At 44.8% G+C, this 17,560-nt stretch overlaps 1 protein-coding gene across 1 annotated transcript in view; it reads right to left on the reverse strand.

Moving 5' to 3' along the window:
- znf804b (zinc finger protein 804B) overlaps window positions 1-17,341 on the reverse strand; it is a 935,803-nt gene extending 918,462 nt beyond the window's left edge. Inside the window, exon 1 of the mRNA XM_072508669.1 lies at window positions 16,487-17,341. Coding sequence (XP_072364770.1) covers window positions 16,487-16,597 — 111 coding nt within the window. The 5' untranslated portion in view covers window positions 16,598-17,341. The remainder of the gene's footprint in view (window positions 1-16,486) is intronic.
- Window positions 17,342-17,560: the final 219 nt, after the last annotated feature.

The raw sequence follows: 17,560 nt of genomic DNA on the forward strand, positions 1-17,560 counted from the left end.
ACTTTTACCATCATGACAATGGAATACAGTGTGCAAAAGAACTTTTAGAGATTCATAGCAGTCCAGCAATCTATCCTCTAACAGATTACTAGGATTGCAGTGATACTACCCAGGAGGGAATGACAATGGCTCGAAGGAGCACAAATCTGCGGCCCTCTGTCAGGAAGACAACATGCGGCCTCCCATCACATCTACCACCACCCTCCTCTGCCTGCCTGAAATTGTTCTTACACTGAACAATTTCCCCGTCAGCTCACCTCTTCTCCTTCTCCAAGTAGCATCCTCAAGCACTTGAGGATTAACGAAACACGGCTTATGCTTCCATTTTTACTGTGGGTAAGGGTGAGCAGGAAGGTCCTTAATCTACTCAACCGGAACAGTATTAAACCCTGTGGGTTGGCCTTACCCACCCCTCCCAATTCACCTTGCTTCCTCCAAAAGTGTTTTTATGGGTCCCCTGATGGTCTGCCTTTTTCTGTGACATGTGGAATATTCTTTGCTCTAGCTACACTTAGTAGTCCCTTACCTTTTTTTATGGTATATTTATGACTGTATCAGGGCCGTTGGCTGCTCTCGTCCTGAAGTGGAATATTTCATCGACTTTGCTTCCAAATACCAACAAGCCTGGTTTATTTGAACTCTTTCCCTCCCCTTTATGAATTTCCGCTACCTGAGGATAGGACATCAATCGCTAGGCCCATTGACACCCAAAGCTACCTTCTTCACATTCCACTTCCTCTAAGGACTCTATTCCATTCTCCCAATTGCTCTGCCTCCAATGCATCTGACCGGATAATACGACCTTTCATAGTAATGTTTCCAATATGTCTTCCTTCCTCCACAACCAAGAGCTCCTTCCCCCATGGTTGGCAGGGTTCCTAACCACGTATGCCACATTTACCGCACTCTCATCTCTCTCCTTCAACTCTCTCCCAGAAACACAACAGGGCTTACCTAGCCCTCACCTCCCACACCACCAGCCTACGTATTCAATATATCATCCTATCATCCTCTTCTTAAAATTTAGTACAATGTATTTTCTGTTCATGATGTGATCTCTTCTACACTGAGGAGACTAAATGCAGGTTGGGTGAGCAGATTGTGGAAATCTATGTTCAGCCCTCAAGCAGACCCTGAGTTTCCAGGCACTTGCCATTTTGATTGTCCATCTTGTTCCCTTGTATCTGTCCTTGACCTGCTACAGTGTCCCAATGAAGCTCAACATAAACTTGAGGAAGAGCACCTCATCTTTTGACTGGACCTTTCACAGTCTTCTGGACACAACTTTGAGTTCAATAATTTTGGAGCGTAAGTGACCTCTGCCCTCATTTTGTTTTGCTTTTCTTTGCTGGTTCGATTCTTTTTTTTCTCTTGTTTCTCTCGTATTTCCTTTTCTGTGCTTTTGGACAGCAGCATGCGGATTCTCCCATTCACATCTCGTGTAGATGTATCTGTGGAATAACTCTTCCAATGTTGACACAAGTCCCTAATTGTTAGTAAAGAGGTCTTTGCAGGGTTGATAGGGCTGGGTTTTCCATCTTCATTTCTGTTGACTAGGTTGATGCCGGATACTCTGACTAGTTTCATTCTTTTGTAGCCATCACAGCATTTGATACAACTGCATGGCTTGTTGGGCTAATTCAAAGGGCATTCAAGAGTCAACTATATTGCTCTGGAGTCACAGGCAAGGGTGGCAAATTTCCTTCCCTGAAGGGAACCAGATGGATTTTTACGACAGTTGACGATAGTTTTATGGTCACCATTAAGACTAGCTTTTTTAAATCCAGATTAATTAATTGAATTTAAATTCTACCAGCTGCCATGGTGGGATTTGAAACATTTTCCCCAGAACATTTGCCTGGGCTCCTGGATTACAAGTACCGTGACATTGCCACGATGGCGCCACCTCTTGGAGGATACATTTCTAACTTTTCTGCAAACAAAGAGCTTGGGCGAAATTCTCCCCCAACGGCGCGATGTCCGCCGACTGGCGCTAAAAACGGCGCCAATCAGACGGGCATCGCGCCGGCCCAAAGGTGCGGAATGCTCCGCATCTTTGGCGGCCTAGCCCCTCAATGTCGGGGCTAGGCCGACGCCGGAGGGATTTCCGCCCCGCCAGCTGGCGGAAATGGCGTTTGTTGCCCCGCCAGCTGGAGCGGAAATGCGGCGCATGCGCGGGAGCGTCAGCTGCCGCTGTCAGTTTCCCGGCGCATGCGCGGGAGCGTCAGCGGCCGCTGTCAGTTTTCCGCGCATGCGCAGTGGGGAGAATGTCTTCCGCCTCCGCCATGGTGGAGGCCGTGGCGGAGGCGGAAGGAAAAGAGTGCCCCCACGGCACAGGCCCGCCCGCGGATCGGTGAGCCCCGATCGCGGGCCAGGCCACCGTGGGGGCACCCCCCGGGGTCAGATCGCCCCGCGCCCCCCCCAGGACCCCGGAGCCCGCCCACGCCGCCTGGTCCCGCCGGTAAATACCAGGTTTGATTTACGCCGGCGGGACAGGCAATTTCTGGGCGGGACTTCGGCCCATCCGGGCCGGAGAATCCAGCGGGGTGTCCCGCCAACCGGCGCGGCCCGATTCCCGCCCCCGCCGGGGGGTCGGAGAATGACACCCCAGAAGTCTGAGTACTGATGGACAACCAAACTTTGGAGGTGCCATTTCTTGGATGAAATGTTAAACTGAGTCCCATCTCCCTGGTTTAACACACTGGGCTAAATAGCTGGCTTTTAAAGCAGACCAAGGCAGGCCAGCAGCACGGTTCAATTCCCGTACCAGCCTCGCCGAACAGGCGCCGGAATGTGGCGCCTAGGGGCTTTACACAGTAACTTCATTGAAGCCTACTTGTGACAATAAGCGGTTTTCATTTCATTTCATGTAAAAAATCCCATGGCATTGTCAGTAAAGGGGAGTTATCCTCTGTGGCCTGGCCAACATCTATCCCTCAATCAGCATCACAAAAACAAATTATTTGGTCATTATTACATTGTTAACTACATTCATAAAATGTTGGCGGATTTGGATGTTCGTCTGTGATGCTGGCACAACCAAATCAGGAATGGAAACTGAAACGTCAATTCTGTTTCTTCCTCCACAGATGCTGCCTGACCTGTTGACAATTTCCAGCATTTCCTGTTCTTTTTCTCAGATTTCGATAGCATCCACAGCATTTTGTTTTAGTGTTCATCCTCCCACTCCTGCTACCAGTGCCCTTGCTTTTGCCTACCAACTGGTTACTCCAGACTGTTGCCGCCCATGCCAAATGGTTAGGTTTGCAACAGGGCTTCCTGGGACCACAGCATTCAAAGTTGTCCTCTAAGGAGTCTCCTCTACGGATCATCCTTCCATGAACCATGCTACAGCCACTGAGTAGGACTGTATAGGCATCGCTCCCTGAACACTCTGGGCAGAACACATTGCTGAGAACCCTTCTCCCACCATGCCCTTCATCAGCTTGTCCTGCTTTGAGTGGCCTCTGTTCATTCTCCAATTTTCTCTCTAGTCCAAGAGGAATGGAATCTAGTGCACCCATTTCCTGGGACCAATTGGTTTGTACGGAAGCTTTGAAGTCAGTAAAAACTCCTTTGACACGTGCCCCACTATTCCCATAGACCTTTGCAACTTGAAACAACCATAGAAAGCTCCAAAGACTGGTAGAATTGTAGCAACAGACAACCTGAAAGTAGTGCGTGGGGTCCTTCTTGCTGCTGAACACATGTTAAGGTTAAGAGAGGGTGTTTGCTGGAGCACTGAACTCCAAAATGGCATTAATGATGTCAAAATAAGTTGAATAATAAATTGCAATGTTATTAATGTCATGGTCTGCCTGCTCTTTGCACTTATAGTATGTGTTAACGGCCTTGCACACATGCACTCAACAATATGACATCAGTGCAATTCACCCCATAAGTGGACAAATGCACCATGGACACCATTTTAGAGCTCTAAGGTGACTTGTGGCACCCAGGAATCAGATACTAGCAAGCAGAATTTCTCACCCCACATACTTTTTCTGCTTAAGTTTTGGATTTACGGGTCTATCGCCAGTAATAGTCAAGCCCCAAGGTAATGTATGAGACAATTGACGTTATTGCTGGCAAAAGAATATTATAGTTATTAAGTAAAGGTAATTGAGAATTGACATTTAAACCGCTTGACCATTTTAATCACAGACAGTGCTCATCTGGAAAGCAATCTGTGATGATGTATTAACATTGAAGAAAGTTGGACACTTTTCAGTGAAACTGACATTTAATAAATGTAAAACATCCACTATTTGCTTCAAGAGGAAGGGGTATTAATCCCAAAGTTCCGTAGTGTCCATGTTGTCTTCATGTGGAATGGGATAAACTAAATCAAAGGAACTGATTGATTTGTTATGTTGTAGGTGTAACATAAGCTGCTTCCTTGTGGTGCACTTGACAAAGGAAGGTTCAGACGTGGAGATAAGATCAACACGTTTATTAAACTATTTACACTTCTATTACTCGGGTTCGACACTACTGCTAATCCTACAATAGCTACCCAGATTGACAAACCAGCTGCTGCAATCCATGTGGTGGGTGTAATATTGAATCAACCCTGTGTCTGTACTCACTGACTGTCTCCACTGGAAAGAGGCAGATCATGTGTGTGGTGTCCTTTATATATGGGTTGGTGTAATGCCCCCCTGTGGTCGTGTCACCTCCGTGTGTATCGTGAGTGTCCATTGGTCCTGTCCTATCTAACTGATCTATTGGTTGAGTGTGTGTGTGTGATGTCTTTGGTGCTCCATCTAGTGTCTAGCTAGCCTACATGCATTTGCATTGATGCACATCACCACACTGATGTCCAAACCTATTGTGTACAATAGGTGCACACCAGTCACATTTGTCGGCAGTTTCTGATAAGTCAGTTCATCATGGAGCTCAGAAATGCCCGTAGATACACCTCCAAAGTGTAATGGGAGAGGGCAAAAAAAAAACTTGCAACACAATTTAATTCACATTTTTAAGCAGGACTGAGATCTGGTTGATCCTGGACAGCCCCGATTTACAATTTCCTCACCTACATCCCGTGCCTCAGCTGGCATGTGGAAATATACGTGGTTTGTATCATGTAATTTGTAGTGTGGAGCCTCAGCACCAAATCATGAGAAATTCCGACTAGCTCTAATTGTTCTGTATCGCCGGGTAGTACTCCCATTGTGTTGCTAACTTAAATGTCAGAGGTTATACTGTTTCAGAAGAACACATTCATTATACCATGTAATGGGCAATGTATTGTTCCGCTAGAAGATGAAACTTATAGTAGCCTGGCTTAGTCCCTGAAGGACAGAAGGTCTATATGTATAAAATCTGGACGTTTTGGGTTTGCTTCATTGACAACAATTTGTATTCATATGGCACCTTCATTGTAAGTAAAACCCGAGGCACTTCACAGGAGCATTATACAACAAAATTTGACACGTAGATAGCCAAAAGGTTGGTCGGAAAGATAGGTTTTAAGGAGTATTAAAAAGAGGAAAGAGAGGTAGAAAAGCAGAGAGGTTGAGGGAGGGAATTACAGAGCTGAAGACCTATACAGTTAAATTCACGGCCATCAATGGTGGGGCAAGTAAAAATCTAGTTGCTCAAGAGGTCAGAATTATAGGGGTGTCAATATACTCTGACGGAGAGTCATCCAGACTCAAAACATGAGCTCTAATCTCTTTCCACAGATGCTGTCAGACCCACTGAGATTTTCCAGCATTTTCTGTTTTTTGTGTAGATATTTATTGCTTCTCTGTGGATTGAAGGCTGCTTGTAAACCCTCTTCTTCCCAAGTCATAAAAGCAAGGAGGAAATATGTGGCTTTCTTTCTTTTTTTCAAATTTTGCTTTAAGATTATTTTACCGTTGGACCAAAGAGTGGTACTTTGAGGAATGACAGATGTATTTAAGTTCCAGGGTTTTAGATATAGGTTTCTCCTAACTCCATTATCATTTTTACTTACACTTTGTAATAGTCAAAGTATCAAAGAACAAAGAACAAAGAAATGTACAGCACAGGAACAGGCCCTTCGGCCTTCCAAGCACGTGCCGACCATGCTGCCCGACTAAACTACAATCTTCTACACTTCCTGGGTCCGTATCCCTCTATTCCCATCCTATTTATGTATTTGTCAAGATGCCCCTTAAATGTCACTATCGTCCCTGCTTCCATCACCTCCTCCGGTAGCGAGTTCCAGGCACCCACTACCCTCTGCTAAAAAACTTGCCTCGTACATCTACTCTAAACCTTGCCCCTCTCACCTTAAACCTATGCCCCCTAGTAATTGACCCCTCTACCCTGGGGAAAAGCCTCTGACTATCCACTCTGTCTATGCCCCTCATAATTTTGTAGACCTCTATCAGGTCGCCCCTCAACCTCCGTCGTTCCAGTGAGAACAAACCGAGTTTATTCAACCGCTCCTCATAGCTAATGCCCTCCATACCAGGCAACATTCTGGTAAATCTCTTCTGCGCCCTCTCTAAAGCCTCCACATCCTTCTGGTAGTGTGGAGACCAGAATTGAACACTATACTCCAAGTGTGGCCTAACTAAGGTTCTATACAGCTGCAACATGACTTGCCAATTCTTATACTCAATGCCCCGGCCACTGAAGGCAAGCATGCCGTATGCCTTCTTGACTACCTTCTCCACCTGTGTTGTCCCTTTCAGTGACCTGTGGACCTGTACTCCTAGATCTCTCTGACTTTCAATACTCTTGAGGGTTCTACCATTCACTGTATATTCCCTACCTGCATTAGACCTTCCAAAATGCATTACCTCACACTTGTCCGGATTAAACTCCATCTGCCATCTCTCCGCCCAAGTCTCTAAACAATCTAAATCCTGCTGTGTCCTCTGACAGTCCTCATCGCTATTCGCAATTCCACCAACCTTTGTGTCGTCTGCAAACTTATTAATCAGACCAGTTACATTTTCCTCCAAATCATTTATATATACTACATATATCATGGATGGGTGTGGAGAGAAGAGGGAAGGATAATAGTTCAGAAGAGTTACCGAGACTGACAATGAAAGGCAGCTAATTTTACACAGGTTACTGCAACCACTAACCTGCAGTGCTTTAGTAACCTCCACACTATTGTGCTCTGTGCCAACCCTAGACAGTTTCTCTGGGTGATGCTATCAGTACTCAATGTGACTTAAATATTGCACGAAATCTCCTTACGGATTTTTGTAACTATTGATGACAAGACTTTCTGAATATTATGTTTTGTTAGCTCTGTTTAATCATGCGTTATGAATAGCAAAGTTACCGTTATGGTAAATTGATCCATTCCATCCACTCTTGATTTTATATTTCATAAAAATGTATAAGCATTCTACCCAATTATGCTTTTAAATATGAAACATATCTTTTCATAGATTGGAAATGAGTGATTTGAAATCTATAGATGTATAGTTCCGGGAGGCTATCATACAGTGGGTTTTAGTACTATCTGTCATCTAGGTTTAAGTCATTTAAAATGGAAGTCTATCTTTGACAGATCTAGTTGTTTCTGAATGTTCAAAAGTGGCTGGATAATCTCAGCCCAATTCGCAGTGACATTAAGCCATTGTACAGAGGAGGTTTCAAATTGAATAGTCCTCCTTGCCAATTCATCATTCTTATTCATAAGGATAGGTAATGCAAAATGTGGAAACTTCAAAGCTCTATAGACCATTTCAATATTTTTCATTTCCAGTTGCAAACGATAGGCAACAATAGGTAATTATACAACCAGCAGGCTTTGCATGTTGAGGTTGGGCTTTTCTCATTGGAGCGAAGGAGGATGAGAGGTGACTTAATTGAGGTGTCTAAGATGATGAGGGGGATAGATAGAGTGGACGTTCAGCGACTTTTTCCTCGGGTGGATGTAGCTGTTACAAGGGGGCATAACTATAAGGCTCATGGTGGAATATATAGGAGGGATGTCGGAGGTAGGTTCTTTACTCAGATAGTGGTTGAGGCGTGGAACGCACTCCCAGTTGTGGTAGTGGAGTCGGACACTTTAGGAACTTTCAAGCAGTTATTGGATAGGCATATGGAGTGCACTAGAATGATTGGGAGTCGGTTGATTTGATCTTAATTTCAGACTAGTTCGGCACAACATCGTGGGCCGAAGGACCTGTACTGTGCTGTAAAATTCTATGTTCTATGTTGTCTTTATTGCTAGTCAATAATAAAGAACAGTGAGTAGAGTGCCTCTAGGGCAGTGATAAATTGTTTTCAATAAAGGAGTTTACAGCTGGGATCCTGCACTGCTTAAAGAATAACTTCATTGACCTGTGACAGATGAGAAGTGTCTGCTGTAACAGAGATAACCCTAGTATTTAATGGTTATGTTCCCTCTAATGTCACAAGTGACAAAGAAAGCTGAACTCTGGTGTACAGGCTACTGTTGACTATCTGCTTTTTCATTTCCTTCTCCAAGAAAAAACAATAGTTTCCCATTATTGGGGAAGAAAACAAGAGTAGGGTGGATGGGAAACCAAATGGCAACCCTTATTTACCAATGAGAATATTATAAATACTTTCAGAATCATGGGCGGGATTCTCCGCGAACCGGCAGGGCGGGCCACTCCGGTGCCGAGGAGTGGCGTGAACCATTCCGGTGTCAGGCCGCACCAAAGGTGAGGAATCCTCCGCACCTTCAGGGGCTAGGACGGCGCCGGAGTGTTTGGCGCCGTGCCGTCTGGCACGGAAGGGCTTGGCGCTACGCCAACTGTCGCCGAAGGGCTTCCGCCGGCCGACGCGAGTTGGCGCATGCGTGGGAGCGCCAGTATGAGCTGGCGTCATCCCAGCGCATGCGCAGGGGGGTTCTTCTCCGCACCGGCCATGGCGGACGTTGACACCGGCCGGTGCGAAGGGAAAGAGTGCCCCCATTTCACAGGCCCGCCTGTGGATCGGTGGGCCCACAGTGGGGGCACCCCCCGGGGCCGAATCCCCCCGCGCCCCTCCGAGGACTCAAGGCCGCCCGTGGAGCCAGGTCCCAGCGGTAAGGACCTATTGTGATTTACGCCGGCGGGACCCGCTGGAAACGGGCGGCCACTCGGCCCATCGCGGGCCGGAGAATCGCTGGGGGGGGGGCACTGCCAGCAGCCGCCGACTGGCGCGGCGCGATTCCCGCCCTCGCCAAAGCCCCGGCGCGGAGAATTCGGCAGGCGGCAGGGGCGGGATTCACGCTGCCCCCCGGTGATTCTCCGACCCGGCTGGGGGTCGGAGAATCCCGCCCCATGTCTTTGAAAGTTTGCATGTAACCAGGGAAAAGGAAGGAAGCATGGATAGAATATTGAGTAACTCGACAACAAGTGACATTTATATTGTGCCTTTCATGTCGTAATGTGTCCCAAGGCACTTCAAAGCAGCATTATCATAAAGAAAATTGGCACATAAGCAGCACAGATATTGACACATTGGCCAAAGATGGAAGTTGTAAGAAGCGTCTCAAATAAGAAGGGAGAGTGGTAGAGAGGCAGAATGGATTATGGATGGAATTCAAGTAATTAGGACCCAGGCAACTGAACATACAGCGACCAAAGGCGGGATAATTAAAATCTTTGGAGATGACTGTGCATTGTGGGAATAAATGTTATTGCTGTCATTATTGGGACAGAAAAGAGTGGAATTACACAAGAACAGTTTCATATCATGAAAATTAATGGAGTCAAATGATATGGTTGAACATGATCAACGCTGAAGGGGGGGTTCAGCGATGATACCTCTTAAAACTGAATAGCTAGCATGCCACAAGAGTAGTTTTACATAAGTTACTTTATTAAGGATTGAGATGGATTATAGGGAGTGTACTGAGTCATCATTATTAACCATTAAACATGTATTTTTAGGACATAGCAGTAATAAGTAATCAAATGGGATTTAGGATAGCTAACTTGACCAAAAGGACGTCACTTCAAGGGTGAGATTCTCCGACCCCCCCGCCGGGTCGGAGAATCGCCGGGGGCGGGCGTGAATCCCGCCCCCACCGGTTGCCGAATTCTCCACGACCGGATATTCGGCGGGGGCGGGAATCGCGCCGCGTCTGTTGGCACCCCACCACAGACACCCCCCCGCGATTCTCCGGCCCGGATGGGCCGAAGTCCCTCCGCTAAAATGCCTGTTCCGCCAGCTGGTGGGGCGGAAATTAGTCCGGCGCGAGCCTAGCCCCTTAAGGTTGGGGCTCGGCCCCCAAAGATGCGGAGCATTCCGCACCTTTGGGGCGGCGTGATGCCCGACTGATTTGCGCCGTTTTGGGCGCCAGTCGACAGACATCGCGCCGTTTCCAGAGAATTTCGCCCCTGATATCTGGAGTGGGATTCTCCGACCCCCCCGCCGGGTTTGAGAATCGCCAGGGGGCGGCGTGAATCCTGCCCCCGCCGGCCGCCAAATTCTCCGGCACCGAAAATTCAGCAGGGGCGGGAATCGCGCCACGCCGGTCGGTGGGCCCCTTCTGGCGATTCTCCGGCCCGCGATGGGCCGAAGTCCCGCTGCTGTCATGCCAGTCCCGCCGGCATGAATCAATCCACCTACCTTACCGGTGGGACTTGCGGCGCGAGCGGGCTCTGGGGTCCTGGGGGGGGGGGGCGCGGGGCGATCTGGCCCCGGGGGGTGCCTCCACGGTGGCCTGGCCCGTGATCGGGGCCCACTGATCCGCGGGCTGGCCTGTACCATGGGGGCACTCGTTTCCTTCTGCCTCATCCATAGCCTCCGTGATGGCCGATGCGGAAGTGACCCCCCCCCCCCTGCACATGCATGGGGATGACGTCAGCAGCCTTTGACGCTCATGCGCATGCCTGGACTTCTGGTGGCTGGCGGAGTCCCTTCGGCCCCAGCTGGCGTGGCGCCAAAGGCCTTTCCCACCGGCCGGCGGCGCGCCAACCATTCCGACGCGGGCCTAGCCCCTCAAGGTGAGGGCTTGGCCCCCAAAGGTACGGATTTCTCCGCACCTTTGGGGCGGCCCGACGCCGGAGTGGTTCCCGCCACTCCATCCCGCCGGGACCCCCGCCCTGTCTGGGGAGAGTCCCGGCCCTTGTCTTTGTGAAACAATCCAGGATGCGGGTTTTGCTGTCCTGCTGCTCACAATGAATGCACAGCAAATTACTAGTCAGCACAGTTGTCAGGGTGAGGATCAATCATGTGCTGCTTGCAATTCTATTGGGTGAAGTTTAGACATTGCTTGCAATTCTATTGGACAAGTTTAAACGTAGCAGCTTCAGGGATTGGATCTCATCCAACTGGGGTGGGCTATTGATTTTGAAAATTGAAAAAGTACTATGTTTTGGCCTTTGTTCAGCAGAACAGATCTTGGCAGATATCCGGGTCTGTTCTCCGTGTACACGTAACAAGCTTGATTAAATAGCCATCTTGTCCAGATTGTCGATGTGTCTTTTCCTCTCTGTACTGAGATGAGCCACAGGGAATAACCCCATGTGGAAGCTGACTCAATACACAGGTCTTGAAACCGCTCATACAAATGTCACAGAGAGTCAAGGAGTAATAATGTATTATCATCATAGTCATAGAAAATCGTTAGTGACTTTAACCAGGACTCAGAGCTGTGAACAAGGTGGAGATCGGGCAGAAAATTTCTGAACAGGGAAGTTTGGAAAAGATGGCACAAAGTTTGGAGCCAATAGCATAATCAGGTGCTTTAGAAAGGAAAAAGATAGAAATGGGGATTGTAATTGGAGGAGATGGGCAGATCAATTAAATGTTTTTATTTCTATATAATTACCATTACATGTGTAACTATCTTACATATTCCATTCTACTGAACGACTGAGTGAGTACCTAAACTAAAATTAAAATGTTGCTGAGTAGAGAAACTGGTTGCAGAAGTCTCCAATCTCATGATTGAGGCAGACAAACAATCTCATCCTAGACTGCCAACGCAACTGAATTTTTTAATCATTAATAGGCTATTTTCTATTCCTATCTATAGAAATTATCTTGATTTATGTCATAATAAGGGTAAGTTCATTTTTATTCTTTAGCTCAAACTCACCTACCCAAAAGTAACTTGAATTTTTAAACTGTTTTCTGTTTCACTTCCACTTCTACTGCAGTTTCTTTATTTGGTCCATTGCCCCATTAATGTTTTTAAAGTCAAAGTTACTTTCACACCTTTGGAGGGACATTTTTTGTAATATTAATTTTGCTCAATTTCTATGGTGGCTCTAAATGTTATCACTTGCTCAGTCGACTCAATTGTTTCAATGTCAGATATAGTGACTGATGCAAAATCTGTCACTAAAAAGACATGCAGTCTGCTCAATAGGACAAAGCTACAGCTTGTTGTGAAAGCTGAGCTGCAGTGTATTTAGGCCAAACAAAATACTCTACAATTCCAATTTTTAATAAAAGTAGGAAATTATTCAAGAAAAATGTACCATAACTCTGATATCCAAGACACAGTTTTATATGTGTCCATATGTCTACTTGGTTTCACAGAATAATTTACATGATAATAAGATTTACGCTGATGCAGCTATTGCAAGATGTGTGCTTTGGATTTTACTTCAAATATTTTCATATTATTAGGAGCTAAATTGCAATTTTGCTTACTCTGCAGCGAACACATTTTATTTTTGTGACTGAATTGGCTGAAGAGAACTTTGGGAAATCCTGGGGTTAATATGAAATTAGAAATTGAATGAATCCTTCAAAATTGACCTCTTATTTATTAGAATTTCCAAGTCCATATTAAATTCCTTTGCTCACTATTTTAATGGTTACATTAACCATGGTTATATCTCCATTAAAATATAAGCAAAGGTTTCCGTATGAATAAATATTAGCTAATATTCAAAGAGCTCAGTTTCAAGGCAAACTAAATTTCTGTTGTAGTTTTGACTTAAGAGTTCTTTCAGACCACAGATAAATGAATGCGTAAGAGATTGAAATTTTGGAGAAAAGCTGAAATTGGCACACATACGCAACAAAGCTATGGAATATATGTTGCACTGAGACATCAATGAAATTGATTGCCAACTTCATAATCGATCTCACGATGTGTCCCAAACTCTGAAAATGGGGTGCTCACAGAAAACACTTGCAACACAAAAGTGTTGATACGTTAACAACAAATGATGCTAAGTCTTGGCTATGATCAAATTTTGCAGACTCTCATGATCCTCTGTTCCAATTTTCTTCCCCTTAAGGAAAATGAATTACACTTGGGTATGGGTTCATTATTCCAGTCTGATTGTGCACCCAATGATATTTTTCATGTGCAAATCCAAACAATGAGTGTTAACAGGTTATTTTCCTATGAAGGGCATTATATCTGAGTCCCTTTGTCACTGCTTTCCTGGTTGAGATCAGCTAACCCATCCTGGACCGAGAAAAGTCACAGATCTATTCTCCCCATTAATGTTACCAGCCCTGCTGAGTATTTCCCTTGTTTTTAACTTCAGGAATTAATGGTTCATATGGGTCAGTTGCATGATACATTTCATAGAATCATATAATCCCTTCAGTTCTGAAGAAGGCCATTTGGCCCATCAAGTCTGCATCGACCATCTGAAAGAGCACCCTACCTAGGCCCACTTCCCCGCAACCCCACCTACCCTTGGACACTAAGGGCCAATTTAGCATAGCCAATCCACCTAATCTGCGGACCTTTGGACTGCGGGGAGGAAATCAGAGCACCCGGAGGAAACCACACAAACATAGGGAGAATATGCAAACTTCACAGTCACACAATGTCGGAATCGAACCCAGGCCCCTGGTGCTGAGGCAGTAGTGCTAACCACTGTGCCACCCATTTAGCAAACAAATAATCAAACCAGCCTCTTTCTTGACAGCACACTCGATGTGGCCCCTTGTCATGATGGAACATTTCATATTCCAGATAGGGACAGGACAGAAATAAATGCAACAGTATAAAAGCATGAATGGAGACCCATAAAATTATTAGCTCACCCTCCTCATCTGATTAGATGAGCACCTAGAAAACTAGGAGCATGGGGGAGTCAGACAATTACTGAAAAATAATGTGCTTTTAAGAGAGATGGAATTTTCATTATATATACCTGTGTACATAGGTGTATTTGCATTAGGCTTATAAATAGACCATAGCAATGAGTTCCGGCTCATAACAACTTCCAAAGGGAATTTCTTTCCTATAATTTCCAACTGGGTAATTTCCTGACTGAGGTTACAGAAATCCTTGCTGCATATAACCCCGCACACAAGCCCCAACATCCCACCACCTACACCCTTCTCTCCCTCTGCACCACAATCAGCACACAAACACATGCACTAAACATCTCATATTGTACACTTAGCTAATGTGCTTGTGGACATTACAATGTACAGGCACATTGGAGAGTAAATAAACACAATCCATTATTTATTTAGATGGACTAAAATACAAAACTAATCAGCAATCACAACATCACTGGAAACAACTATTTCAGTTGGTAATAAGAAATAAAATGACACCTGTAGCTTACTTCAGTGATAAAAATCTGTGCCAGTAAAGTGGATTAACCATAAATAAAAATGGGAAATGGTCGAAATACTCAGCAGGGCAGACAACAAGTGAAATTTATATTATTTTTCAATTCTGGTGAAAGGTCACTAACCTGCTTCTTTCCCCAGAGGTGTTGTCTGTCCAGCACCTATATTTCCAGCATTTTCTGTTTTTATTTCACATTCCCTGTATCCGCAGCTTTTGCATGAGTGGATTAGCAATTCCACTAGTAGTTAACTTGTGTTTGTTAATCATGAAAACAATGATTCAGATAATTGAGGAGATACACCACTGTTAATGCCAAGCTCATATTAACCCTTTAGAAAATGCTGAGATTTTTTTTTGCCAAAAGAATAGTTTATCAAAATACAAGTATACCTTTTTCAATTTATTATGAGTGGTGTGTTGGCAAAGATGCAATGTCATTCGGCTCAGATTCTAATTCTGTGGTAAATGTCAAGAAGGTTTTTTTTTACAATTATTAAGTGGAAAAATAGTGAATGCGTTTCAAGAGCCCTGAAACAAATTCACTGCGATTTCAAAAGCTTTCAGATCAATGAATTCCAGACAGCTAAAAGAGAGCTAGGTAGAAATGTGGAGATTTTATAGCCCACTTCACCTGCAGGTTTATATTTCTAATAATGCCACAACTCAGTTAACAAAGGCTAAAATGACATTTCTAAATTATTTTATCCAGATGATAAAATTTTAAGGACTTTCAAAAAGCATCTTAAACTCTCAATATAATCCAATATCATAATCTGGATAAAAAAATATAAGGCTCTGCACAACTATTCAAACGGACAACAGTGGTCGCACCAAATTCTAAGTTATGTGTGGCAATTTTCAACAGTTCTCGTCTGAGGGAATTTCAACCCCTGCATCATAAATCGCATTACAGTTGCAATATAACATAACCTGACACTGGCAATGAGAAACACTTGCATGACTGAATCAGGTACCATATAATCTTGACTAAGCTACCTTCGGAATTCAATCGAGTTGGATTTGTTTTCGTGGGTGTCAAACGCACTCATTTCAATTTCCACTTTCTGCCCCCATTCAGAATTACCATAAACTGAAATTCTCTTTTTAAAAAGTCAGGGAAATAAGGGTCCGCTACTTTTTTTTTGTAAAATCGATATTAGAGCATCTGATTTGTCAAATCCCAATGTCAGACAAGTGCATCCTGCCCCCTCCCCTCCCCCCGCCCCCACACACATGTTCACATCCCCCCCCCCCCCCCCCCGCCCCCATCCCCAGACTTTTAAAAGGCAAAATTGTTGCAATGTATACTGGGTTAACCCGTGTTCTCTCTCAACTTCTCACTTTCACATGGTATTTCACCACGAGCTCAAATGTGTTATCAAGCAATCTTCAACGGTTTGAGACCGCAACAAAATCTGCCAGCTCTGGTGATGGCCGTTGTAACCTTTCCATTCTGAAAGGGAAATAGCTCTCCTGACAGCTTGATAAATAAAATTGGTCCTTGAACTCAAAAGTGTCCGCGGAAATTTCTTGGACAACACACTTGGTGGGGGTGGGGGGATAAAGCACATTTATATCTGTGACAGTAAAATGAGTAGCAAAAGCAGACAGTGCTTGCAAATGCTTTGAAATAATTGATCTGCAAAAGTAAGTTTAGCAGTCAGGCACAATCTGATTCTATATATAGATATGCAGCGAACCAGCCGTTCTAATTAACTAAATGAATGTTTCATCAGTTTCTGGACCACCAGACTCCAAAGCCATTTCCCTGCTTCAGCTATACATATACATGTACTCTCTGCTACCGATCACTTCCCATCATGTCTCTTCAGATATCAAAGCAGGAAGGAAAACAAAGTGCAATATAAAAAATCAGTTTCAATTTGTAAGAAATAAAAATTGATATCGGTGACTGCATATATTCCTAAAGGCACAATTTACACAGTCCAGTGATGCAACTGTAACAGCGTTAAAAGTTTATCACATATAATTAACTTGAAAGAAAAAATACATTAAATTTACCAGTGATTCACTCCCATTCTTGCACAGGGGACCTCTAAAAACTCCTTTAATGCTTCTAAAATGCCCATTGCTGAGATGCGTTGAGCTGATCACAAGGTAATAGCACGCCATACGGTAATGTGTCTCCCATATGTACAGAGGTTTGACACAAGCAGGGGGAATTCAGCAGCCGTACAGGAAAGTGGAAGCAGGAACCCTATCGTGCAACACCTAGATACTGTTTTACTTCACCATCGGCAGGCAGAGACATAACAACCAACGAAACGATCCACCGGTCCCGATGATTAAATGACGAGACTGCAAATCTGTGCACTTCCCAAAAGGCAGACCATGTGAAAATGCTAATCCTCCGTCTCGGGCAAGGCAATGGAAATCCACACTATCTGACAGATTCAGCAGATCACCGCTGGTTTACATAGTCAAATGGACAAAAGAGCTTGCTGTGAGCAGTCCGTGATAACGAAGTCCCTTTTCCACGCTGCCTGGCACCAGTTTGCGATGGCTCAGCTTCAGTCAAATTGCAGTCTGCCTTAAAAAAAAATCCCAGGTATAACAGTAACAAATGGATTGCAAAGGCAGTAACTGTCACGCAAGGCACTAACAGGAAAATAATGTAAACAGAGTCCCACAGATGGCAGCTTTCAATCAGCAGCACTTTTAACCTACACTGACTGCGAGCACATTAAGAACTCTTCTGGCTATTTAAAAAAAAATTCCCCTCAAGTCTTTTAGTTTCCTCCCATCCAGCCATTCTTTTCTTTCATTTCCTCTGCCTGAATTTGCTTGCTTATTCTCTCTGCCTACTTTCCCTTTGATACCTTTCTTATTCCTATCTGGCTCGATATCAAACTGCAGCAACAGCAGCAGCAGCCCCCCCAGCTGACTGTGAGAATGATCAATCCAGTTCCAAATAGGGTATAAAGAGGAGGAAACAGCGAACAATCACTTTAGCGCCTTACTGCCATTCTCCTCAGTAACATGCATTTAACTGAATTGTTTCATTTGCTGTAAATAATGCCACTAGGGTGCAGGCTGAACCAAAGCAGCTCCCACATTGCCGGGGAAAGAGAAATC

This window comes from Scyliorhinus torazame, chromosome 6, assembly GCF_047496885.1.
Source record: "Scyliorhinus torazame isolate Kashiwa2021f chromosome 6, sScyTor2.1, whole genome shotgun sequence".
NCBI lineage: Eukaryota > Metazoa > Chordata > Chondrichthyes > Carcharhiniformes > Scyliorhinidae > Scyliorhinus > Scyliorhinus torazame.